Source organism: Dendropsophus ebraccatus, chromosome 13, assembly GCF_027789765.1.
Source record: "Dendropsophus ebraccatus isolate aDenEbr1 chromosome 13, aDenEbr1.pat, whole genome shotgun sequence".
Taxonomy (NCBI): Eukaryota; Metazoa; Chordata; class Amphibia; order Anura; family Hylidae; genus Dendropsophus; species Dendropsophus ebraccatus.
In genome coordinates, this window is record NC_091466.1 from 3,511,199 (window position 1) to 3,536,845 (window position 25,647).

The window sequence follows — 25,647 nt, forward strand, 5'->3', positions numbered from 1 at the left end:
CACCCACACTGTATAATATAGGGAAATACCGCTCCTCTCCTCAGTGTGACCGGCACCACACTGTATAATATAGGGAAATACCGCTCCTCTCCGCTGTGTGACCGACACCACACTGTATAATATAGGGAAATACCGCTCCTCTCCGCAGTGTGACCGGCACCACACTGTATAATATAGGGAAATACCGCTCCTCTCCGCTGTGTGACCGGCACCACACTGTATAATGGAGGAAATACCGCTCCTCTCCGCAGTGTGACCGGCACCCACACTGTATAATATAGGGAAATACCGCTCCTCTCCTCAGTGTGACCGGCACCACACTGTATAATATAGGGAAATACCGCTCCTCTCCTCAGTGTGACCGGCACCACACTGTATAATATAGGGAAATACCGCTCCTCTCCGCTGTGTGACCGGCACCACACTGTATAATGGAGGAAATACCGCTCCTCTCCTCAGTGTGACCGGCACCACACTGTATAATATAGGGAAATACCGCTCCTCTCCGCTGTGTGACCGGCACCACACTGTATAATGGAGGAAATACCGCTCCTCTCCGCAGTGTGACCGGCACCCACACTGTATAATATAGGGAAATACCGCTCCTCTCCTCAGTGTGACCGGCACCACACTGTATAATGGAGGAAATCCCGCTCCTCTCCGCGGTGTGAACGGCACCACACTGTATAATGGAGGAAATACCGCTCCTCTCCTCAGTGTGACCGGCACCACACTGTATAATATAGGGAAATACCGCTCCTCTCCGCAGTGTGACCGGCACCACACTGTATAATGGAGGAAATACCGCTCCTCTCCGCTGTGTGACCGGCACCACACTGTATAATATAGGGAAATACCGCTCCTCTCTGCTGTGTGACCGGCACCACACTGTATAATGGAGGAAATACGGCTCCTCTCCGCAGTGTGACCGGCACCACACTGTATAATATAGGGAAATACCGCTCCTCTCCGCTGTGTGACCGGCACCACACTGTATAATATAGGGAAATACCGCTCCTCTCCGCAGTGTGACCGGCACCACACTGTATAATATAGGGAAATACCGCTCCTCTCCGCAGTGTGACCGGCACCACACCGTATAATATAGGGAAATACAGCTCCTCTCCTCAGTGTGACCGGCACCACACTGTATAATATAGGGAAATACCGCTCCTCTCCGCAGTGTGACCGGCACCACACTGTATAATATAGGGAAATACCGCTCCTCTCCTCAGTGTGACCGGCACCACACTGTATAATATAGGGAAATACCGCTCCTCTCCGCTGTGTGACCGGCACCACACTGTATAATGGAGGAAATACCGCTCCTCTCCGCAGTGTGACCGGCACCCACACTGTATAATATAGGGAAATACCGCTCCTCTCCTCAGTGTGACCGGCACCACACTGTATAATATAGGGAAATACCGCTCCTCTCCGCTGTGTGACCGGCACCACACTGTATAATATAGGGAAATACCGCTCCTCTCCGCAGTGTGACCGGCACCACACTGTATAATATAGGGAAATACCGCTCCTCTCCGCAGTGTGACCGACACCACACTGTATAATATAGGGAAATACAGCTCCTCTCCTCAGTGTGACCGGCACCACACTGTATAATGGAGGAAATACCGCTCCTCTCCGCTGTGTGACCGGCACCACACTGTATAATATAGGGAAATACCGCTCCTCTCCGCTGTGTGACCGGCACCACACTGTATAATATAGGGAAATACCGCTCCTCTCCGCTGTGTGACCGGCACCACACTGTATAATATAGGGAAATACCGCTCCTCTCCGCAGTGTGACCGGCACCCACACTGTATAATATAGGGAAATACCGCTCCTCTCCGCTGTGTGACTGACACCACACTGTATAATATAGGGAAATACTGCTCCTCTCCTCAGTGTGACTGACACCACACTGTATAATATAGGGAAATACCGCTCCTCTCCGCTGTGTGACCGGCACCACACTGTATAATATAGGGAAATCCCGCTCCTCTCCGCTGTGTGACCGGCACCACACTGTATAATATAGGGAAATACCGCTCCTCTCCTCAGTGTGACCGGCACCACACTGTATAATGGAGGAAATACCGCTCCTCTCCTCTGTGTGACCGGCACCACACTGTATAATGGAGGAAATACCGCTCCTCTCCGCAGTGTGACCGGCACCACACTGTATAATGGAGGAAATACCGCTCCTCTCCGCAGTGTGACCGGCACCACACTGTATAATGGAGGAAATACCGCTCCTCTCCTCAGTGTGACCGGCACCACACTGTATAATGGAGGAAATACCGCTCCTCTCCTCAGTGTGACCGGCACCACACTGTATAATATAGGGAAATACCGCTCCTCTCCTCAGTGTGACCGGCACCACACTGTATAATATAGGGAAATACCGCTCCTCTCCGCAGTGTGACCGACACCACACTGTATAATGGAGGAAATACCGCTCCTCTCCTCAGTGTGACCGGCACCACACTGTATAATATAGGGAAATACCGCTCCTCTCCGCAGTGTGACCGACACCACACTGTATAATATAGGGAAATACCGCTCCTCTCCGCTGTGTGACCGGCACCACACTGTATAATATAGGGAAATACCGCTCCTCTCCGCAGTGTGACCGGCACCACACTGTATAATATAGGGAAATACCGCTCCTCTCCGCTGTGTGACCGACACCACACTGTATAATATAGGGAAATACCGCTCCTCTCCGCAGTGTGACCGGCACCACACTGTATAATATAGGGAAATACCGCTCCTCTCCGCTGTGTGACCGGCACCACACTGTATAATGGAGGAAATACCGCTCCTCTCCGCAGTGTGTCCGGCACCCACACTGTATAATATAGGGAAATACCGCTCCTCTCCTCAGTGTGACCGGCACCACACTGTATAATATAGGGAAATACCGCTCCTCTCCGCTGTGTGACCGACACCACACTGTATAATATAGGGAAATACCGCTCCTCTCCGCAGTGTGACCGGCACCACACTGTATAATATAGGGAAATACCGCTCCTCTCCGCTGTGTGACCGGCACCACACTGTATAATGGAGGAAATACCGCTCCTCTCCGCAGTGTGACCGGCACCCACACTGTATAATATAGGGAAATACCGCTCCTCTCCGCAGTGTGACCGGCACCACACTGTATAATATAGGGAAATACCGCTCCTCTCCGCTGTGTGACCGGCACCACACTGTATAATGGAGGAAATACCGCTCCTCTCCTCTGTGTGACCGGCACCACACTGTATAATGGAGGAAATACCGCTCCTCTCCTCAGTGTGACCGGCACCACACTGTATAATATAGGGAAATACCGCTCCTCTCCTCAGTGTGACCGGCACCACACTGTATAATATAGGGAAATACCGCTCCTCTCCGCTGTGTGACCGACACCACACTGTATAATATAGGGAAATACCGCTCCTCTCCGCAGTGTGACCGGCACCACACTGTATAATATAGGGAAATACCGCTCCTCTCCGCTGTGTGACCGGCACCACACTGTATAATGGAGGAAATACCGCTCCTCTCCGCAGTGTGACCGGCACCCACACTGTATAATATAGGGAAATACCGCTCCTCTCCGCTGTGTGACCGGCACCACACTGTATAATATAGGGAAATACCGCTCCTCTCCGCAGTGTGACCGGCACCACACTGTAATAATATAGGGAAATACCGCTCCTCTCCGCAGTGTGACCGGCACCACACTGTATAATATAGGGAAATACCGATCCTCTCCGCTGTGTGACCGGCACCACACTGTATAATGGAGGAAATACCCGCTCCTCTCCTCTGTGTGACCGGCACCACACTGTATAATGGAGGAAATACCGCTCCTCTCCTCAGTGTGACCGGCACCACACTGTATAATATAGGGAAATACCGCTCCTCTCCGCACTGTGACCGGCACCACACTGTATAATGGAGGAAATACCGCTCCTCTCCTCAGTGTGACCGGCACCACACTGTATAATGGAGGAAATACCGCTCCTCTCCGCAGTGTGACCGGCACCACACTGTATAATATAGGGAAATACCGCTCCTCTCCGCAGTGTGACCGGCACCACACTGTATAATATAGGGAAATCCCGCTCCTCTCCGCACTGTGACCGGCACCACACTGTATAATATAGGGAAATACCGCTCCTCTCCTCAGTGTGACCGGCACCACACTGTATAATATAGGGAAATACCGCTCCTCTCCTCAGTGTGACCGGCACCACACTGTATAATATAGGGAAATACCGCTCCTCTCCGCTGTGTGACCGGCACCACACTGTATAATGGAGGAAATACCGCTCCTCTCCTCTGTGTGACCGGCACCACACTGTATAATGGAGGAAATACCGCTCCTCTCCTCAGTGTGACCGGCACCACACTGTATAATATAGGGAAATACCGCTCCTCTCCGCACTGTGACCGGCACCACACTGTATAATGGAGGAAATACCGCTCCTCTCCTCAGTGTGACCGGCACCACACTGTATAATGGAGGAAATACCGCTCCTCTCCGCTGTGTGACCGGCACCACACTGTATAATATAGGGAAATACCGCTCCTCTCCGCAGTGTGACCGGCACCACACTGTATAATATAGGGAAATACCGCTCCTCTCCTCAGTGTGACCGGCACCACACTGTATAATATAGGGAAATACCGCTCCTCTCCTCAGTGTGACCGGCACCACACTGTATAATGGAGGAAATACCGCTCCTCTCCTCAGTGTGACCAGCACCACACTGTATAATATAGGGAAATACCGCTCCTCTCCTCAGTGTGACCGGCACCACACTGTATAATGGAGGAAATACCGCTCCTCTCCGCACTGTGACCGGCACCACACTGTATAATATAGGGAAATACCGCTCCTCTCCTCAGTGTGACCGGCACCACACTGTATAATATAGGGAAATACCGCTCCTCTCCTCAGTGTGACCGGCACCACACTGTATAATGGAGGAAATACCGCTCCTCTCCTCAGTGTGACCGGCACCACACTGTATAATATAGGGAAATACCGCTCCTCTCCGCACTGTGACCGGCACCACACTGTATAATATAGGGAAATACCGCTCCTCTCCGCAGTGTGACCGGCACCACACTGTATAATATAGGGAAATACCGCTCCTCTCCGCAGTGTGACCGACACCACACTGTATAATATAGGGAAATACCGCTCCTCTCCGCTGTGTGACCGGCACCACACTGTATAATGGAGGAAATACCGCTCCTCTCCGCAGTGTGACCGGCACCACACTGTATAATATAGGGAAATACCGCTCCTCTCCTCAGTGTGACCGGCACCACACTGTATAATGGAGGAAATACCGCTCCTCTCCTCAGTGTGACCAGCACCACACTGTATAATATAGGGAAATACCGCTCCTCTCCTCAGTGTGACCGGCACCACACTGTATAATATAGGGAAATACCGCTCCTCTCCTCAGTGTGACCGGCACCACACTGTATAATGGAGGAAATACCGCTCCTCTCCTCAGTGTGAACCGGCACCACACTGTATAATATAGGGAAATAACCGCTCCTCTCTCCGCTGTGTGACCGGCACCACACTGTATAATATAGGGAAAATACCGCTCCTCCTCCGCAGTGTGACCGGCACCACACTGTATAATATAGGGAAATACCGCTCCTCTCCTCAGTGTGACTGGCACCACACTGTATAATATAGGGAAATACCGCTCCTCTCCGCTGTGTGACCGGCACCACACTGTATAATGGAGGAAATACCGCTCCTCTCCTCAGTGTGACCGACACCACACTGTATAATATAGGGAAATACCGCTCCTCTCCGCAGTGTGACCGGCACCACACTGTATAATATAGGGAAATACCGCTCCTCTCCGCAGTGTGACCGGCACCACACTGTATAATGGAGGAAATACCGCTCCTCTCCTCAGTGTGACCGGCACCACACTGTATAATATAGGGAAATACCGCTCCTCTCCGCTGTGTGACCGGCACCACACTGTATAATATAGGGAAATACCGCTCCTCTCCTCAGTGTGACCGGCACCACACTGTATAATATAGGGAAATACCGCTCCTCTCCGCTGTGTGACCGGCACCACACTGTATAATATAGGGAAATACCGCTCCTCTCCTCAGTGTGACCGGCACCACACTGTATAATATAGGAAATACCGCTCCTCTCCTCAGTGTGACCGGCACCACACTGTATAATGGAGGAAATACCGCTCCTCTCCGCTGTGTGACCGGCACCACACTGTATAATATAGGGAAATACCGCTCCTCTCCTCTGTGTGACCGACACCACACTGTATAATATAGGGAAATACCGCTCCTCTCCGCAGTGTGACCGGCACCACACTGTATAATATAGGGAAATACCGCTCCTCTCCGCTGTGTGACCGGCACCACACTGTATAATATAGGGAAATACCGCTCCTCTCCGCAGTGTGACCGGCACCACACTGTATAATATAGGAAATACCGCTCCTCTCCTCAGTGTGACCGGCACCACACTGTATAATATAGGGAAATACCGCTCCTCTCCGCTGTGTGACCGGCACCACACTGTATAATGGAGGAAATACCGCTCCTCTCCGCAGTGTGACCGGCACCACACTGTATAATATAGGGAAATACCGCTCCTCTCCTCAGTGTGACCGGCACCACACTGTATAATATAGGGAAATACCGCTCCTCTCCTCAGTGTGACCGGCACCACACTGTATAATATAGGGAAATACCGCTCCTCTCCGCAGTGTGACCGGCACCACACTGTATAATATAGGGAAATACCGCTCCTCTCCGCAGTGTGACCGGCACCACGCTGTATAATATAGGGAAATACCGCTCCTCTCCTCAGTGTGACCGGCACCACACTGTATAATATAGGGAAATACCGCTCCTCTCCGCAGTGTGACCGGCACCACACTGTATAATGGAGGAAATACCGCTCCTCTCCGCTGTGTGACCGGCACCACACTGTATAATGGAGGAAATACCGCTCCTCTCCTCAGTGTGACCGACACCACACTGTATAATATAGGAAATACCGCTCCTCTCCGCAGTGTGACCGGCACCACACTGTATAATATAGGGAAATACCGCTCCTCTCCGCAGTGTGACCGGCACCACACTGTATAATGGAGGAAATACCGCTCCTCTCCTCAGTGTGACCGGCACCACACTGTATAATATAGGGAAATACCGCTCCTCTCCGCTGTGTGACCGGCACCACACTGTATAATATAGGGAATACCGCTCCTCTCCTCAGTGGTGACCGGCACACACTGTATAATATAGGGAAATACCGCTCCTCTTCCGCTGTGTGACCGGCACCACACTGTATAATATAGGGAAATACCGCTCCTCTCCGCAGTGTGACCGGCACCACACTGTATAATATAGGAAATACCGCTCCTCTCCTCAGTGTGACCGGCACCACACTGTATAATGGAGGAAATACCGCTCCTCTCCGCTGTGTGACCGGCACCACACTGTATAATATAGGGAAATACCGCTCCTCTCCTCTGTGTGACCGACACCACACTGTATAATATAGGGAAATACCGCTCCTCTCCGCAGTGTGACCGGCACCACACTGTATAATATAGGGAAATACCGCTCCTCTCCGCTGTGTGACCGGCACCACACTGTATAATATAGGGAAATACCGCTCCTCTCCGCAGTGTGACCGGCACCACACTGTATAATATAGGAAATACCGCTCCTCTCCTCAGTGTGACCGGCACCACACTGTATAATATAGGGAAATACCGCTCCTCTCCGCTGTGTGACCGGCACCACACTGTATAATGGAGGAAATACCGCTCCTCTCCGCAGTGTGACCGGCACCACACTGTATAATATAGGGAAATACCGCTCCTCTCCTCAGTGTGACCGGCACCACACTGTATAATATAGGGAAATACCGCTCCTCTCCTCAGTGTGACCGGCACCACACTGTATAATATAGGGAAATACCGCTCCTCTCCGCAGTGTGACCGGCACCACACTGTATAATATAGGGAAATACCGCTCCTCTCCGCAGTGTGACCGGCACCACGCTGTATAATATAGGGAAATACCGCTCCTCTCCTCAGTGTGACCGGCACCACACTGTATAATATAGGGAAATACCGCTCCTCTCCGCAGTGTGACCGGCACCACACTGTATAATATAGGGAAATACCGCTCCTCTCCTCAGTGTGACCGGCACCACACTGTATAATATAGGGAAATACCGCTCCTCTCCGCAGTGTGACCGGCACCACACTGTATAATATAGGGAAATACCGCTCCTCTCCTCAGTGTGACCGGCACCACACTGTATAATATAGGGAAATACCGCTCCTCTCCGCAGTGTGACCGGCATCACACTGTATAATATAGGGAAATACCGCTCCTCTCCGCAGTGTGACCGGCACCACACTGTATAATATAGGGAAATACCGCTCCTCTCCTCAGTGTGACCGGCACCCACACTCTAACGCCCCCTCCTCTCCACCTTTTATGTTTTGAGACAGTCCGACATACTGAAGGCGAAGCCTGGCCACTACCATTGAGTTGCTGGGGGAGGGGTGTGCGTGATTTGTACAACATGTAGAGCTTTGGTTCGGGCGGAGCTGAAGTCGTTGTAGCGGCCGGAGGAGACCGGAGGAATGAATGCGGATTACGGTGTGTGCTCCGGTGTGAGGTATGGTACGTTCCCACTGCTCGCCGCCTGTTAGTCGTTTGGTATGTCCCAAGCAACTTCCGGCGCGCTGTCGGCGTTTCCGGTTTTTGTGCGGGTGAAAGGCTTGAGGAGAGAGCGGAGGCAGCGCGCCACCGGGGCCCCGACACAGAGCGACCGAGCCGCCACATACCGTCCGGAGGCTGAGGGAGATGCCCGGCCTGTGAGCCCGGTCCGATACCTCCTGCCCTCATGGCCGCCGACCAGGACAAGCTGGAAGGTCTCACATTCCCGGGCCGCAGAGCCAAAGCCGGTGAGGAGGGGGACTAAGGGAATGGGGGGAGGGGAGAGGGGGACCAAGGGGATGGGGGAAGGGGAGAGGGGGACCAAGGGGATGGGGGAAGGGGAGAGGGGGACCAAGGGGATGGGGGAAGGGGAGAGGGGGACCAAGGGGATGGGGGAAGGGGAGAGGGGGACCAAGGGAATGGGGGAAGGGGAGAGGGGGACCAAGGGAGGGGAGAGGGGGACCAAGGGAGGGGAGAGGGGGACCAAGGGAGGGGAGAGGGGGACCAAGGGAATGGGGGGAGGGGAGAGGGGGACCAAGGGAATGGGGGGGAGGGGAGAGGGGGACCAAGGGGATGGGGGACTAAGGGAATGGGGGAGGGGAGAGGGGGACCAAGGGGATGGGGGACTAAGGGAATGGGGGGAGGGGAGAGGGGGACCAAGGGGATGGGGGACTAAGGGAATGGGGGAAGGGGAGAGGGGGACCAAGGGGATGGGGGACTAAGGGAATGGGGGAAGGGGAGAGGGGGACCAAGGGGATGGGGGAAGGGGAGAGGGGGACCAAGGGAGGGGAGAGGGGGACCAAGGGAATGGGGGGAGGGGAGAGGGGGACCAAGGGGATGGGGGAAGGGGAGAGGGGGACCAAGGGAGGGGAGAGGGGGACCAAGGGAATGGGGGGAGGAGAGAGGGGGACCAAGGGGAGAGGGGGACCAAGGGAGGGGAGAGGGGGACCAAGGGAGGGAGAGGGGGACCAAGGGAATGGGGGGAGGGGAGAGGGGGACCAAGGGAATGGGGGGAGGGGAGAGGGGGACCAAGGGAATGGGGGGAGGGGAGAGGGGGACCAAGGGAATGGGGGGAGGGGAGGGGGAACTAAGGGAATGAGGGGGACTAAGGGGATGGGGGAGAGGGGGATGGAGGGGAGAGGGGGACTAAGGGGAGGGAGGGGAGAGGGGGACTAAGGGGAGGGAGGGGAGAGGGGGACTAAGGGGAGGGAGGGGAGAGGGGGACTAAGGGGAGGGAGGGGAGAGGGGGACTAAGGGGAGGGGGGGAGAGGGGGACTAAGGGGATGGGGAGAGGGGGACTAAGGGGATGGGGGAGAGGGGGACTAAGGGGATGAGGGGGACTAAGGGGATGGGGGGGAGGGGAGAGGGGGACTAAGGGGTTGGGGGGGAGGGGAGAGGGGGACTAAGGGGTTGGGGGGGAGGGGGAGGAGGACTAAGGGGATGGGGGGAGGGGGACTAAGGGGATGGAGGGAGGGGGACTAAGGGGATGGGGAGAGGGGGACTAAGGGGATGGAGGGAGGGGAGAGGGGGACTAATAGGATTAGGGGGAGTGGAAAGGGGGATGGAGGGGACAGGGGTACTAAGGGGATGGAGAGGGGGACTAAGGGGATGGAGAGGGGAGAGGGGGACTAAGGGGATGGGGGACTAAGGGGATGGGGGACTAAGGGGAGGGGGGGGACTAAGGGGAGGGGGGGGGACTAAGGGGAGGGGGGGGGACTAAGGGGAGGGGGGGGGACTAAGGGGAGGGGGAGGACTAAGGGGATGGGGGGGACTAAGGGGATGGGGGGGAGGGGGGGACTAAGGGGATGGGGGGGGGGGGGGACTAAGGGGATGGGGGGGAGGGGGGGACTAAGGGAATTGGGGGGGAGGGGGGGGGACTAAGGGAATTGGGGGGGAGGGGGGGGGACTAAGGGAATTGGGGGGAGGGGGGGGACTAAGGGAATGGGGGGAGGGGGGGGACTAAGGGAATGGGGGGAGGGGGGGGACTAAGGGGATGGGGGGAGGGGGGGGACTAAGGGGATGGGGGGGATTGAGGGAGACTAAGGGGATGAGGGGAGAGGGGGACTAAGGGGATGCGGGGGAGGGGGGGGACTAAGGGGATGGGGGGAGGGGGATTGAGGGAGACTAAGGGGATGAGGGAAAAGGGGGACTAAGGGGATTGGGAGGAGGGGGACTAAGGGGATGGGGGGGAGGGGAGAGGGGGACTAAGGGGTTGGGGGGGGGAGGGGGAGGAGGACTAAGGGGATGGAGGAAGGGGAGAGGGGGACTAATAGGATTAGGGGGAGGGGAGAGGGGGACTAATAGGATTAGGGGGAGTGGAAAGGGGGACTAAGGGGATGGAGGGGAGAGGGGGACTAAGGGGATGGAGAGGGGGACTAAGGGGATGGAGGGGAGAGGGGGACTAAGGGGATGGAGAGGGGGACTAAGGGGATGGAGAGGGGGACCTAGGGGATGGAGAGGGGGACTAAGGGGATGGAGAGGGGGACTAAGGGGATGGAGAGGGGGACTAAGGGGATGGAGAGGGGAGAGGGGGACTAAGGGGATGGGGGACTAAGGGGAGGGGGGGATTGAGGGAGACTAAGGGGATGAGGGGAAGAGGGGGACTAAGGGGATGCGGGGGAGGGGGGGACTAAGGGGATGCGGGGGAGGGGGGACTAAGGGGATGGGGGGAGAGGGGGACTAAGGGGAGAGGGGGACTAAGGGGATGCGGGGAGGGGGATTGAGGGAGACTAAGGGGATGAGGGGAAAGGGGGACTAGGGATTGGGGGGAGGGGGACTAAGGGGAGGGGAGAGGGGGACTAAGGGGATTGGGGGGAGGGGGACTAAGGGGATGAGGGGAGAGGAAGCCTAAGGGGATGGGGGGAGGGGAGAGGGGGACTAAGGGGATGGGGGGAGGGGAGAGGGGGACTAAGGGGATGGGGGGAGGGGAGAGGTGGACTAAGGGGATGGGGGGGGGTACTAAGGGGATGGGGGGGTACTAAGGGGATGGGGGGAGGGGAGAGGGGGACTAGGGATGGGGGGGAGGGGAGAGGGTTACTAAGGGGATGGAGGGGAGAGGGGGACTAAGGGGATGGGGGGAAGGGGAGAGGGGGTTTAGGGGATGGGGGAGAGGGGGACTAAGGGGATGAGGGGGACTAAGGGGATGGAGGGGAGGGGAGAGGGAGACTAAGGGGGAGGGGAGAGGGGGACTAAGGGGATGGAGGGGAGAGGGGGACTAAGGGGGGAGGGGAGAGGGGGACTAAGGGGGGAGGGGAGAGGGGGACTAAGGGATGGGGGGCAGAGGACTAAGGGGGTAGGGGAGAGGCTGACTAAGGGGGGAGGGGAGAGGGGGACTAAGGGATGGAGGAGAGGTGGAATAAAGGGTGCAGGGGGAGGGGAGAGGGACTAAGGGAATGGGGAGAGGGGGACTAAGGGGATGGGGGAGAGGGGGACTAAGGGGATGGGGGGAGAGGGGGACTAAGGGGATGGGGGGAGGTGGGGGACTAAGGGGATGGGGGAGAGGGGGACTAAGGGGAGAGGGGGACTAAGGGGATGCGGGGGAGGGGGATTGAGGGAGACTAAGGGGATGAGGGGAAAGGGGGACTAAGGGGATTGGGGGGAGGGGGACTAAGGGGAGGGGAGAGGGGGACTAAGGGGATGAGGGGAGAGGAAGCCTAAGGGGATGGGGGGAGGGGAGAGGGGGACTAAGGGGATGGGGGGAGGGGAGAGGGGGACTAAGGGGATGGGGGGAGGGGAGAGGGGGACTAAGGGGATGGGGGGAGGGGAGAGGGGGACTAAGGGGATGGGGGGAGGGGAGAGGGGGACTAGGGATGGGGGGGAGGGGAGAGGGTTACTAAGGGGATGGAGGGGAGAGGGGGACTAAGGGGATGGGGGGAAGGGGAGAGGGGGTTTAGGGGATGGGGGGGAGGGGAGAGGGGGACTAAGGGGATGAGGGGGACTAAGGGGATGGAGGGGAGGGGAGAGGGAGACTAAGGGGGAGAGGGGGACTAAGGGGATGGAGGGGAGAGGGGGACTAAGGGGATGGAGGGGAGAGGGAGACTAAGGGGGAGGGGAGAGGGGGACTAAGGGGGGAGGGGAGAGGGGGACTAAGGGATGGGGGGCAGAGGACTAAGGGTTGGGGGAGAGGCTGACTAAGGGGGGAGGGGAGAGGGGGACTAAGGGATGGAGGAGAGGTGGAATAAAGGGTGCAGGGGGAGGGGAGAGGGACTAAGGGAATGGGGAGAGGGGGACTAAGGGGATGGGGGGAGAGGGGGACTAAGGGGATGGGGGGAGAGGGGGACTAAGGGGATGGGGGGAGAGGGGGACTAAGGGTTGGGGGAGAGGCTGACTAAGGGGGGGAGGGGAGAGGGGGACTAAGGGATGGGGGAGAGGTGGAATAAGGTGTGCAGGGGGGAGGGGAGAGGGGGACTAAGGGATAGGGGGTGGGGAGAGGGGGACTAAGGGATAGGGGGTGGGGAGAGGGGGACTAAGGGATAGGGGGTGGGGAGAGGGGGACTAAGGGTACTATTACACAGAACGATAAACTAACGTAAAAATGTGTATTGTCTCTAGTTTCTCTGATATGGAAGAGTTCTCATGTTACTGCTTTGTGATTTGTATAGAATACAGTAGAATAGCCGACAGATTTATTACTTCTGCATCATAAGGAAGCTCGGTTACTGTTCATAAACTTCTGAAATATATTCATAGGAAGCTTAGTTCTATCTGAAATCAGCTACAATTTACAGGCAGATCCAAGAATTTTGTACAAATTCTCTTTATAGAACTCTGGGATGTCGCTCCTTATTCAATGGCTACTCGGAGCATTTACACCTGTCTTTTGTATTCATACATGGGATTGTCTCTGATAACTGTCCAACAGTTATCTGCAAGCATTGATGGCTTCCATTTACCCCCATACCTTAGGCTAGGTTCACACTGCGTTTTTGCAATCCATTTTTCTTTTCATTTGTGTGCATCCATTTTAATCAGTTTTTCCATTGACTTTCATTATAAAAAAACAAATCGAAGCGGATCAGTTTTTTTTTTAACGGACACACAAGTAGTGTTGACACTACTTTTGTGTCCGTTAAAAAAACAGATCCGTTTTTTTATATTGGAAGTCAATGGAAAAGCAGATTTTCATCCGTTTTTTTTTGCAAAAAAAGGCTGAAAAAAACGAATTGCAAAAATGCAGTGTGAACCCAACCCTTATACCATAACTATTGGTCATTCTAAGATGATGCAATCTACCAGTTAATGATGCAATACTGATGATGCAAACTTTTCCCAGTATTGTATCACAGGCTGTGAGAAGTATAGAAAGTTCGTCTATATCTTGGAAATTACAGCCAATTTCAAAATTTGAACATCATTATCTATCTCAGCGCCCAAAATTAATTAAAGGACAACTCCAGCGGGACCCCCCAAAAAAAAAAAAACACAGACACACACAGACACCATACTCGCCATCCCTCCGGTGACGATCGCCACTCCATTCGCCCGCCGTCCGCCTCACCGTCACCTGCGTCCGCCGTCCAGCGATGTCTCCTCCTTCCGGGTCCATGAGAGAGAAAAGGCTGCCAGCGCGCTTGCGCGCCAGCGCGCTTGCGCACCGGCAGCCTTTTCATTGGCTGGAGCGCATCACATGGCTTCCAGCAAGCTCAGCCAATCAGGGCTGAGCAAGCTGGAAGCCATGTGATGCGCTCCAGCCAATGAAAAGGCTGCTGGTGCGCATGTGCACCAGCAGCCTTTTCTCTCCCATTCACTCTCAATGAAGACGCCGAGGAGGAAGAAAACCCGGACCGCCCCCAGCTCTGACATCACCCGACACCAGAGAAGAGGACCGTGACGACCGTAATAGGTAATGTATATATTCTTTAACTTCCGGGTTGGGGGGTCGGGGGTCGGAAAGTGGGGGAAGGGGGCCAGACCGGGTATTTAACCACATTACAAAGTTATATAACTTTGTAATGTGTGTTAAATAAGCCAAAAAAAATTTTCGCCGGAGTTGTCCTTTAACCCCTTAAGGACAGAGCCTGAAATGGCCTTAATGACAGAGACAAATTTTATGAATATGACCAGTGTCACTTTAGTCATTAATAACTTCGGGATGCTTTTACCTATCCGGCTGATTCTGAGATTGTTTTCTCGTGACATATTGTACTTTACATTTCTGGTAAATTGGAGTCGATACTCATAACAAATCTTTATGAAAAAAACCCAAATAATGTGAAAAAATGCATTTTTCCAACTTTGAAACTTCTTTGCGTATACAGAAAGTGGTTATACCACATAAATTATATATTAAATAGCATTAGCAACATGTCTACTTTATGTTGGCGGCATTTATTAAACTATATTTCATTTTTTTTAGACGATAGGAAGCTTAAAACGTTAGCAGCAAATTTCCAAATTTTCAGTAAAATTTCAAAATCAGATATTTTTAGGGACCTGTTCAGATTTAAAGTGTATTTGAGGGGCCTGTATGTTAGAAAGCCCCACAAAGCACCCCATTTCAGAAACTGCACCCACCAAACTCTGCAAAAGCACATCCAGAAAGTGTTTTAACCCTTTAGGGGAGTCACAGAAATAAAAGCTAAGTGTGTAAGGAATTTGAAAATTTTAATTTTCTGTGCAGAGATTTTATTGTAATCCAATATTTTTCATAATTATAAACCTATTACCAGAGAAATGCACCCCAATAATTATTGCCCCGTTTCTGCAGTTTATAGAAATACCCCATATGTGGCCCTATTGCGCTATTTGACGCAACCACAAGCCTCAGATATAAGGGAGCGCCTAGTGAATTTCAACGCCTCCGTTATATTTGGTCATTTTTGACTGTACCACTTCAGGTTGGCAGAGGCTCTGGGGTGTCAAAACCTAAAAAACACCCCTAAAGGGACACCATTTAGAAAACTACACCCCTCAAGGAATGTAACAAGGGGTGTGGTGAGCATCTGGACCCCACAGGTGCTTCACAGATTTTCCGAACAATATGGCGTGAAAAAAGAAAAATTTATTTTTTACACTAAAACGTTGTTCTAGCCTTCAATTTTTCATTTTCTTAAAGGGATAAGAGGCAAAAAAGACAAAAAATGTGTAGCGCAGTTTCTCCCGAGTACGGAAATACCCCACATGTGGCGATAGAGTGCCAAGGGGGGCGCAGGACGAGCCTCCAAAGGGAAGGAGCGCCAATTGGCTTTTGGAAGCTGAATTTCACTGAAAAGGATTTTAAGGGCCATGTCGCATTTACAGAGCCCTCGTGCTGCCAAGACACTGGAAACCCCCCACAAGTGACTCCATTCTGGAAACTAAACCCCTCAAGGAATCTACCAAGGGGGGCAGTGAGCATATGGACCCCACTGGTGACGGGCACAAATGTGGAACAATGTGACGTGAAAGGGAAAAATTTCATTTTTTCACTTTCATGGCACAAATGTGCCCGTCATCAAGGGGTCCATATCCTCAGTGCACCCCTTGTTAGATTCCTTGAGGGGTGTAGTTTGCAGAATGGGGTCACTTGTGGGGGGTTTCCAGTGTTTTGGCAGCACGAGGGCTCTGTAAATGCGACATGGCGTTCATCATCCATTCTAGCCAAATCCAACCTCCAAAATCCAAATGGCGCTCCTTCCCTTCGGAGGCTTGCCCTGCGCCCACACGGCGCTTTATGTCCACATGTGGGGTATTTACGGACTCGGGGGAAATTGCTCTACACATATTGTGTGTTTTTTTCTCTTTTAACCCCTTGTGAAAATGATATATTCAAGGCTAAACCAACATTATAGTGTAAAAAATGTAATATTTCATTTTCACGCCACATTGTTCCACATTTGTGTCCGTCACCAGTGGGGTCCATATGCTCACTACACCCCTTGTTACATTCCTTGAGGGGTGCAGTTTCCATAATGGGGTCACTTGTGGGGGGTTTCAACTGTCTTGGCAACACAGGGGCCTTTTGAATGCAACATGGCCCCTCGAAATCCATTCCATCCAAATCCCAGCCTTCAAAAACCAAATGGCGCTTCTTCCCTTCGGAGGCTTTCCCTGCACCCGCATGGCGCTTTATGTCCACATGTGGGGTATTTCCGTACTCAGGGGAAATTGCGCTACACATTAAATGTTTTTTTTATCTTTTAACCCCTTGTGAAAATGAAAAAACATGACAAGATTAATGATTTAGAGTACAAATTTTACAAAAATTACACTAAATGTTGGTCTAGACTTGATTTTTTTCCATTTCCACAAGGGGTTAAAAAAGAAAATGAACACAAAACGTGTAGGGTAGTGTTCCCTGAGTACGAAAATACCCCACATGTGGGCATAATGTGCCATATGGGCACAGGGCAAGTCACCAAAGGGACAGAGCGCCATTTAGAGGCTGGAATGGAGGATGGAGGCCATGTCGCAATTACAAAGCTCCTGTGCTGCCAGGACAGTAGAAACCCCCGACAAGTGACCCCATTCTGGAAACTACACCCCATAAGGAATCTAACAAGGGGTGCAGTGAGGCATATGGACCCCACTGGTGACGGGCACTTACGTAGAACATGTGCCGAGAAAATAAAAAATAAAATTTTTTTCATTTTCACGTCCCAAATGTGGCCGTCACCAGGGGGCCATATCCCCGCTGCCCCCCTTCTTAGATTCCTTATGGGGTGTAGTTTCCAGAATGGGGTCACTTGTGGGGGGTTTCTTACTGTCCCTGGCCGCACAGAGGCTTTGTAATTGCATCATGGCATCCTCTAATGGGAATGGCGGCCATACCTACTTAGCTGGGGAAAAGGGACAATTCTAATTTATTTGGGGGTATTAGGCCAATTATTAGTTTATAAGGTTGAAAATGACAGGTGTCCATCAAATTCAACCTGTGTTGATCCCGAGGAAGGCAAAAAACCCTCGTGAGGCAGACGACAGTAGCCTCATCACAGGGGGAAAATTCCTTCCTGACTCCATAATGGCGATCAGAATAATCCCTGGATCAACGTGACCCCTGAAATAGGAATAAGGGACAGAATTTAGATAATGTAGAACCCCAGTGACGTGTGGTGCGCCTTGAGGCGATCCAGTATGCAGAGGTCGGGGCGATCAGGACAGGTGTCACACTGGAAAATGGTGTCCTTCCTGATCCCCCTGTTACGCCACACTCTGCACTTCTTCTGGGGTCTCCCGTTCTCCAGTGTGGGGGACGTCACCTGGAAAATGTTGCCCTGGTGCGATACGGGGTCCTTCATATCCAGAAGCGCTGGGTCCGCTCCATGGCTGCTAAATATTAGGGCTCTAGTACTGCCTCTGATATTTTCGGATCGTGCCGCAAGCTACAGTAGCTCGGGCAGCGAGGGACCAGAAGAGGGGGTGCTGGTATAAAAGTTATCCCCGTACAGGTGGTAACCTTTATCCAGCAGTGGGAAGATCAGTTCCCAAACGATCTCCCCACTAACTCCGAGGGATGGGGGGGGGGAGAGGGGGCATCTGGGGGCTGCATTCGGGTGTCCCTTCCTACATACACTCTAAGGGTACATGCACACTGCGGAATCGCGACAGATAACCCTTCGTGCATTTCCACAGTTGGCACCCGCCGGCGGAGTGATGCAGGCGCCACGTCTCCGTCCGTGTCATAGACTCCATTCTATGCACGGGCGGATTCCGCTCTCTGTCCAACGTATTCATTCTTTGAATGGACGACGGAATCCGCCCATGCATAACATGGAGTCTATGACACGGGTGGAGACACGCGCCCGCATCAGTCCGCCGGCGGGTGCCAGCTGCGGAATGCACAAAGGGTTATCCTTCGCCATTCCGCAGTGTGCACGTACCCGAAATCTGTAAGTGTACCCTGAGGTACTCTCACAGAGTTTGTAGAATTTCACACCATACCGTCATCTCTTATTGGGACGGTACTGGCGGAAAAGACGTGTCTGGGGGGCAGCGTACGCTACGCTACCCCCAGACACGTCACTGGATGATGAGGATGATGAGGATGAATGGAGGAAAGAAGGATCCCCCCCCATTCATCCTCACTGGCTGTTTCGGTGTCGGAGGCAATAATAGCGTATCCCTCTGACGCCGAAAACACCCTGGGGGCCATTTGTATACGGGGATTGGTATATGGGGTATGTAGTGGTGTAGTGTCAAACTTTATTCAATGTAGTGTGGTGTAATGTAGTGTTTTTACGTGTTTTTTTTACAGTAAGTATAAAAAAAAACCTACGCCAACAAAGGAGTTGCTGATAAATGCCGCACTTATGTGCGGCACTTATCAGCAGACCGTGGCAGTAGAATATAGAAAAAAAACACCCTACGCCAAAAAGGAGGAGTTGCTGATTAGCAGCGCACTTTCGTGTGATGCTGATCAACACTCAGCCGCGATAGGGTGCGGAAAATAGAAAAAAAAAATTTGAAAAAAAAAAAAAAAATTCTACATTCTGAACATCCCTGTAGCTGCTGATAAGTGTATTACACATATCAGCCGCTAGAGGGCAGCAGAGCGCAAAATACGGAAAGAGCCGACGCTGGAGCCGAAAATAGCCGAGAGAAGCCGAACGTGACGTCACGGAAGAAGCCGAAGACCCGAACGAAGACGAGGATGCCGCGAACCCGGAAGACGCCGATCAGGAGCCCGGGACAGGTGGAGTAATGTACAAATACCTGCTCTGGACCCCTCGGCTACCTAGCTGAGGGGTCCAGGGCAGGTATTTACTATATTGTGGGACTCTGATCGCCGTGCCACCGGCCCGATCGCCGTGAACGGCCGGCCGTTCACGGCGATCGGGCCGGTGGCACGGCGATCACCATTACTTTTTACAGTAATGGCGGTCGGTGCCGTCCTCGGACAGCACCGACCGCCATTTTTTTTCCGGGTCATCGGGTCGCCGATGACCCGGAAAGGTTCTGATCGCCGCTATTGGCTGATCTGAATTGATCAGCCTATAGCGGCGATCGTAAGCACGGGGGGTGTTAACCACCCCCCGTGCCGTGAAGCTAAGATGGCCTGCTATGATTTATAGCAGGCCATCTTCCCCGACCGCTGTGTGTGAACACGCAGCGATCGGGGAAACATCGGGCGTAAATTTACGCCCTGATGCGCCAAGTACCAGGGCGCGTGGGCGTAAGTTTACGCCCAATGTCGTTAAGGGGTTAAGTTCAACTGTTTACATGTCTGAACCTTTTTAGCTGTTTACCAGTGTTATCGTTCATAAACTCGCTCCAACGACCGCTTGTTAACGGTCACTAAATGTGTGAACAATAACACATAACACACGTGGGAACGTGAACGATATATGTAGTGGAACGATTATTTTGCGGTCGTTACATGGTCGTTTAAAACGTTCGCCGGGGTAATCAGGACCAGGCAACACCTACTTTTTTAAAGCCTTTTTACGAACCACTGAAAGATTTCTAATTTTACGATCCGATTAGCGAATTATCTTTCAAAGACCAACGATTTTTTTTTTTTGTAACATGCTGAAAGAAATTTTGAACAACAATATAACCATTTCGCCTTTGTCGTTCGCTTGTTTACACCAATTCCACGAAGCGACTGTCGTTAACGAGCGGTCGTTGGAGCGAGTTTATAAACGATAACAGTTCCATGGAATAGGGCCTTAAGGCCCTCTTTGTGCGCGTGGGCGGGCTCCCTCTTTGTGCGCGTGGGCGGGCTCCCTCTTTGTGCGCGTGGGCGGGCACAGTCTTTGTGCGCGTGGGCGGGCTCCCTCTTTGTGCGCGTGGGCGGGCTCCCTCTTTGTGGGCGGGCTCCCTCTTTGTGCGCGTGGGCGGGCACAGTCTTTGTGCGCGTGGGCGGGCTCCCTCTTTGTGCGCGTGGGCGGGCTCCCTCTGTACTTGTGGGCGGGCTCTAGGGCTGGGCGGTATACCGCAAAAATACCGGTACCGTCACTGGCGTCGGTTAACCGACCTTAAGTCGGCAAGGACGGTATCTGTGGTTTTTCCCCCACCCACCTGGCGGCCGCATGATCTGGTGCAGGGAGAGAGAGGGGTGCCGGGTGGAGAGGTGGGGGCTGGACAGCTGATCCTCCGATTCACCTCCCGATCCCAACCAGGAAGCACATATACTGGTGCAGGGCAAGGGATGGAAGATCCTGCTGTGGGGGCTGAAGAGGAAGGCTGGAGATGTGACAGGCTGCGCACAGACGGCAGCGTCCCCTCCAGTGTGTGCTCAGCGCTGCTGCTGCTGGGTGGCTCTCTTCTAGCTTCTCTGGAAGCTGCACGGTGAGCCCTGCCCCCCCTCTCCCGCACATACAGTTGGGGTCAGGTATGGGTCGGCACATCTTCCGTTCACTGGCCACCGCACTCTGTCCCGCACAGGAATCCTCGGAGCCCCGTTATGTTTAGTCAGTGCTGGGAGCAGGGACACAGATATATGTGCTACAGCACTGAGTGACAGGGGCCGAGGATTCCTGTGCGGGAGAGAGAGCGGTGCCCGGGGGAGCAAGGAGGTGCTGACCTATACCTGACCCCCCGCAGCCACTGAGTGACTGGGGGTAGATATTAGTAAGAGATAGGTAGGTGATACATAGATAGATAGGTGATAGATAGATAGATAGATAGATAGATAGGAGATAGATAGATAGATAGATAGGAGATAGATAGGAGATGGATAGATAGGTAGATATAGCAAACAATATAGACAGAACACTCAACGAACTGTGGGTGCCAGCAGTCGAATGCCAGACCTTGAACCAATTCGGCTTTAAAAATACTCTGCAGCACTATGATGGTAATACAAACGTGGATTTATTCGATATAACAATATGCAGCAAACTTCACAATTAATATACAATGTTTTGGCGTCTCCAAGTGGCACTTTAAAATGGCGTAGGAGATGCCAAAATTTTGTGTATTACTTGTGAAGTTTGCTGCATATTGTTATATTGAATAAATGTATTACCATTGGAAAATGGGGTTTTCCAAAGGGCTGTGGCTTTTAAAAGGGGCGTGTCATAATTATCGTTCAATTTATCGTTACCGCGGCTACATGTACGATAAACCACAATATTGATTTAGGCCATTATCGCCCAGCCCTAGCGGGCTCCCTCTTTATGCGCGTGGGCGGGCATCTCTGTGTTGTCTGTGTACCCAGAATTGTACAGCGCTGCAGAATCTTTTGGTGTTATATAAGGGGGGCAGAGCAGGGGGTGAGGTGAGGGGGTCATGGAGACATGGGTATATAATGAGTAGAGAAGGAGGCAGAGAGGGTAATGGGGGGGGATAAAGAGGAATAATTGGTGAGGGGGTGGAGGAGACAGAGTAATGGGGGTATGAGCCCTAGTGGGGGAGAGATCCGGGCATAATATAAGCACATAGGGGGGGGATGATGATGGGTCGGTAACCCGGGACCCCCGCCACAGTGAGTCGCTGTTTATTGGCTCAATATATATTCGGGTTAGAGCCCTGCTGCCACAGATCCCTCAGCGGTATCAGTCTGTGTGTATAGAGCCCCCTCCGCCACATGTGTCCAGCAAGGGGTCATCACATGACAATGTCCTGTCTTATGATTGGTCTCCTTTACTTTCCAGGCATGCAAATGAAGAGCCCAGAGAAGAAGCGGCGCAAGTCAAACACTCAGGTACGGACAGGGGGTCTGGGGTAAGCAGAGAGTAAAGGCCAGTGTGTGTGCCAGCCATAGGGTACACATGTTACCTCCTGACAGCCATAGCGTACACATGTTACCTCCTGACAGCCATAGCGTACACATGTTACCTCCTGACAGCCATAGCGTACACACGTTACCTTCTGACAGCCATAGCGTACACACGTTACCTCCTGACAGCCATAGCGTACACACGTTACCTCCTGACAGCCATAGCGTACACACGTTACCTCCTGACAGCCATAGCGTACACACGTTACCTCCTGACAGCCATAGCGTACACACGTTACCTCCTGACAGCCATAGCGTACACACGTTACCTCCTGACAGCCATAGCGTACACACGTTACCTCCTGACAGCCATAGCGTACACACGTTACCTCCTGACAGCCATAGCGTACACACGTTACCTCCTGACAGCCATAGCGTACACACGTTACCTCCTGACAGCCATAGCGTACACACGTTACCTCCTGACAGCCATAGCGTACACACGTTACCTCCTGACAGCCATAGCGTACACACGTTACCTCCTGACAGCCATAGCGTACACACGTTACCTCCTGACAGCCATAGCGTACACACGTTACCCTCCTGACAGCCATAGCGTACACACGTTACCTCCTGACAGCCATAGCGTACACACGTTACCTCCTGACAGCCATAGCGTACACACGTTACCTCCTGACAGCCATAGCGTACACACGTTACCTCCTGACAGCCATAGCGTACACACGTTACCTCCTGACAGCCATAGCGTACACACGTTACCTCCTGACAGCCATAGCGTACACACGTTACCTCCTGACAGCCATAGCGTACACACGTTACCTCCTGACATGTTACGCGGTGTATATGTGGTATTGGTACGCGGTGTATATGTGGAGATGTTACATGCATTGTGTGATGCAGACTTGGAGGGAAGGGATGACTCCTCCGGGTGTGTGGTACCAGAGTTGACCTACAGGTGGCGCTGTATCCTGTCACTGTCCGTTGCTGTGATCAGTCACCTTGTTTTCTTCTCTTTGGCAGGGCCCTGCTTACTCTCACCTCTCGGAGTTTGCCCCTCCACCCACTCCCATGGTGGATCATCTGGTTGCTTCTAATCCATTTGAAGATGACTTTGGGGCCCAGAAGGTCAGCGCTGCAGCCTCTCCCTTCATGAACAATCCAGTGCCATTTGGAAATTTCCGTGTGCAGGGAGGCATGCCGCACCAGGTCCCTCCCGGGTATCCTGGCGGTCCGCAGCCAATGAGACGACAGCCTCCTCCCTTCCCTCCCAACCAGATGGGCCCGGGGTTTGGAATGCCTCAAAATCCCAATTATGTGCAACCGGGGAACATGAACTTCTCCAACCCACCCTTCAACCAGGGAATGGGGCAAAGCTTCAGCCCCCCGGCCGGGCAGATGATGCAGGGGCCAGTAGGAGGGTTTGGCCCTATGATGTCACCCACAATGGGACAGCCTCCACGGGGAGAAATGGGTCCAGGCCCTGGCCCTGTGTTAAGCTCGCCGGGTGGTCCTCCGTTCTCTCAGAGGTTCGGCTCTCCTGGTCACCCCTTTGGACAAGCGGCTATGCAGAGACCCAGCCTCCCCCCTAACAGCAGCCCCTTTGCCGGCACTGACCAGACCTTCCCGCCAGGCGTGGAGGAGCACAGCAAGAACTTAAACCCTCCCAGCAACACCTTCAGCCAGGAGCAGCATGTAGGCTCGCCGTCCGCCATCAACGGCAACCAGCAAAACTTTACTCCAAACAGTGCCCCCCGGGGGAACAGCAGCACCCCCGAGGTCAACAACATTCCCCCACCCAGCAAACCCAGCGGCAACTCTGGCCACCAGCCGCCCCCAGGCCTGGTGTATCCATGTGGAGCCTGTCGGAACGAGGTAAACGACGACCAGGACGCCATCTTGTGCGAAGCCTCATGTCAGAAGTGGTTTCATCGAGAGTGCACGGGGATGACTGAGAGCGCCTACAGTCTGCTGACCAGGGAGGCGTCTGCTGTGTGGGCCTGCGACTACTGCCTGAAGACTAAGGACATCCAGTCTGTGTACATAAGGGAACCCATGGGCCAGCTGGTGGCTGCCAATGATGGCTGAGCACCCCCACTGCTGAGCCTTTGTGACCAGGATACAGGCTGCTGGCTACAGTGCGGAGATGGGCTATTCTATTGTACAGGTCAAAGAGAGGTGTCTGTGTCTGCCGTATATACAGGGATAGACTGTGTCCAAGACTCCCCAGCGGACTGATCCAGGAACGGGTGCTTTCGGTCCACCCCCATGTTCTGACCCGGGGCTGGGTGCTGCTGATCCGCCTCCATTTTCTGATCTCGGACTGAGCTGCCTCCGTGTTCTGTTCCGGTGCCAGGTTCATCCAGTCTGCCCCCGTTTCCTCATCTGGGACTGGGTGCTGCCCGTCCCTTCCCCCATGTCGGGGACCGGGTTCAGCCGGTCTGCCCCCGTTTCCTGATCTGGGACTGGGTGCTGCCCGTCCCCTTCCCCCATGTCAGGGACCGGGTTCAGCCGGTCTGCCCCCGTTTCCTGATCTGGGACTGGGTGCTGGCCTTCCCTTCCCCCATGCCCTGATCCAGGGCCTCCGGTGACCCCAAGGAGCAGCACTTTCCTTGGCTGTTGTCATTACTCTGTGTGGCCTCCAGGGAGGCGCTCTGTATATATCCCCTCTGCATGGGCTGCTCTGTTTTCTGTCATTCTACCTCATTGTAATAAGATTCCACAGAAGACACTTGTGACCAGGCGGCTCCTTGCTGCCGCTTCTCATATCATATGCACTTAATAAATCCATGGCCCGGGTCTCGTGATTTTTATCAGACGTCGTCGTTACTGGAGGGGGGGAGAGGTGCTGCGTCATCCTGGTCACTAACTCATTCAGGCTGTATACCTGTACCCCCTTGGTGGGGGTGGGGGGAGAGGTGCTGCGTCATCCTGGTCACTAACTCATTCAGGCTGTATACCTGTACCCCCTGGGGGGGGGGGGGCGGGGGAAGAGGTGCTGCGTCATCCTGGTCACTAACTCATTCAGGCTGTATACCTGTACCCCCTGGGGGGGGCGGGGGGAGAGGTGCTGCGTCATCCTGGTCACTAACTCATTCAGGCTGTATACCTGTACCCCCTTGGTTGGGGCGGGGGGAGAGGTGCTGCGTCATCCTGGTCACTAACCCATTCAGACATAAGACAAGAGGGGGGGAAAAAAGGAGCCGGGAGGATGGCGCCTCGTGTAATCCTGTTACATGAAAATGTGTGCATTAAAATGATAGGTGGACTCTCACCTTTTAGCCCCTTGTAGC

General features: G+C 53.6%; 1 protein-coding gene across 1 annotated transcript; it reads left to right on the forward strand.

Annotated features, from left to right (window-relative positions):
* The first annotated feature begins 8,777 nt into the window (after nt 1-8,777).
* PYGO2 (pygopus family PHD finger 2) lies at nt 8,778-25,153 on the forward strand. Its single transcript, XM_069949725.1, has 3 exons — nt 8,778-9,005; nt 22,272-22,321; nt 23,378-25,153. Exons 1-3 carry the CDS (start codon nt 8,945-8,947, stop codon nt 24,440-24,442), a joined length of 1,176 nt encoding a protein of 391 aa, XP_069805826.1. The 5' UTR covers nt 8,778-8,944; the 3' UTR covers nt 24,443-25,153.
* The last annotated feature ends 494 nt before the right edge of the window (nt 25,154-25,647 follow it).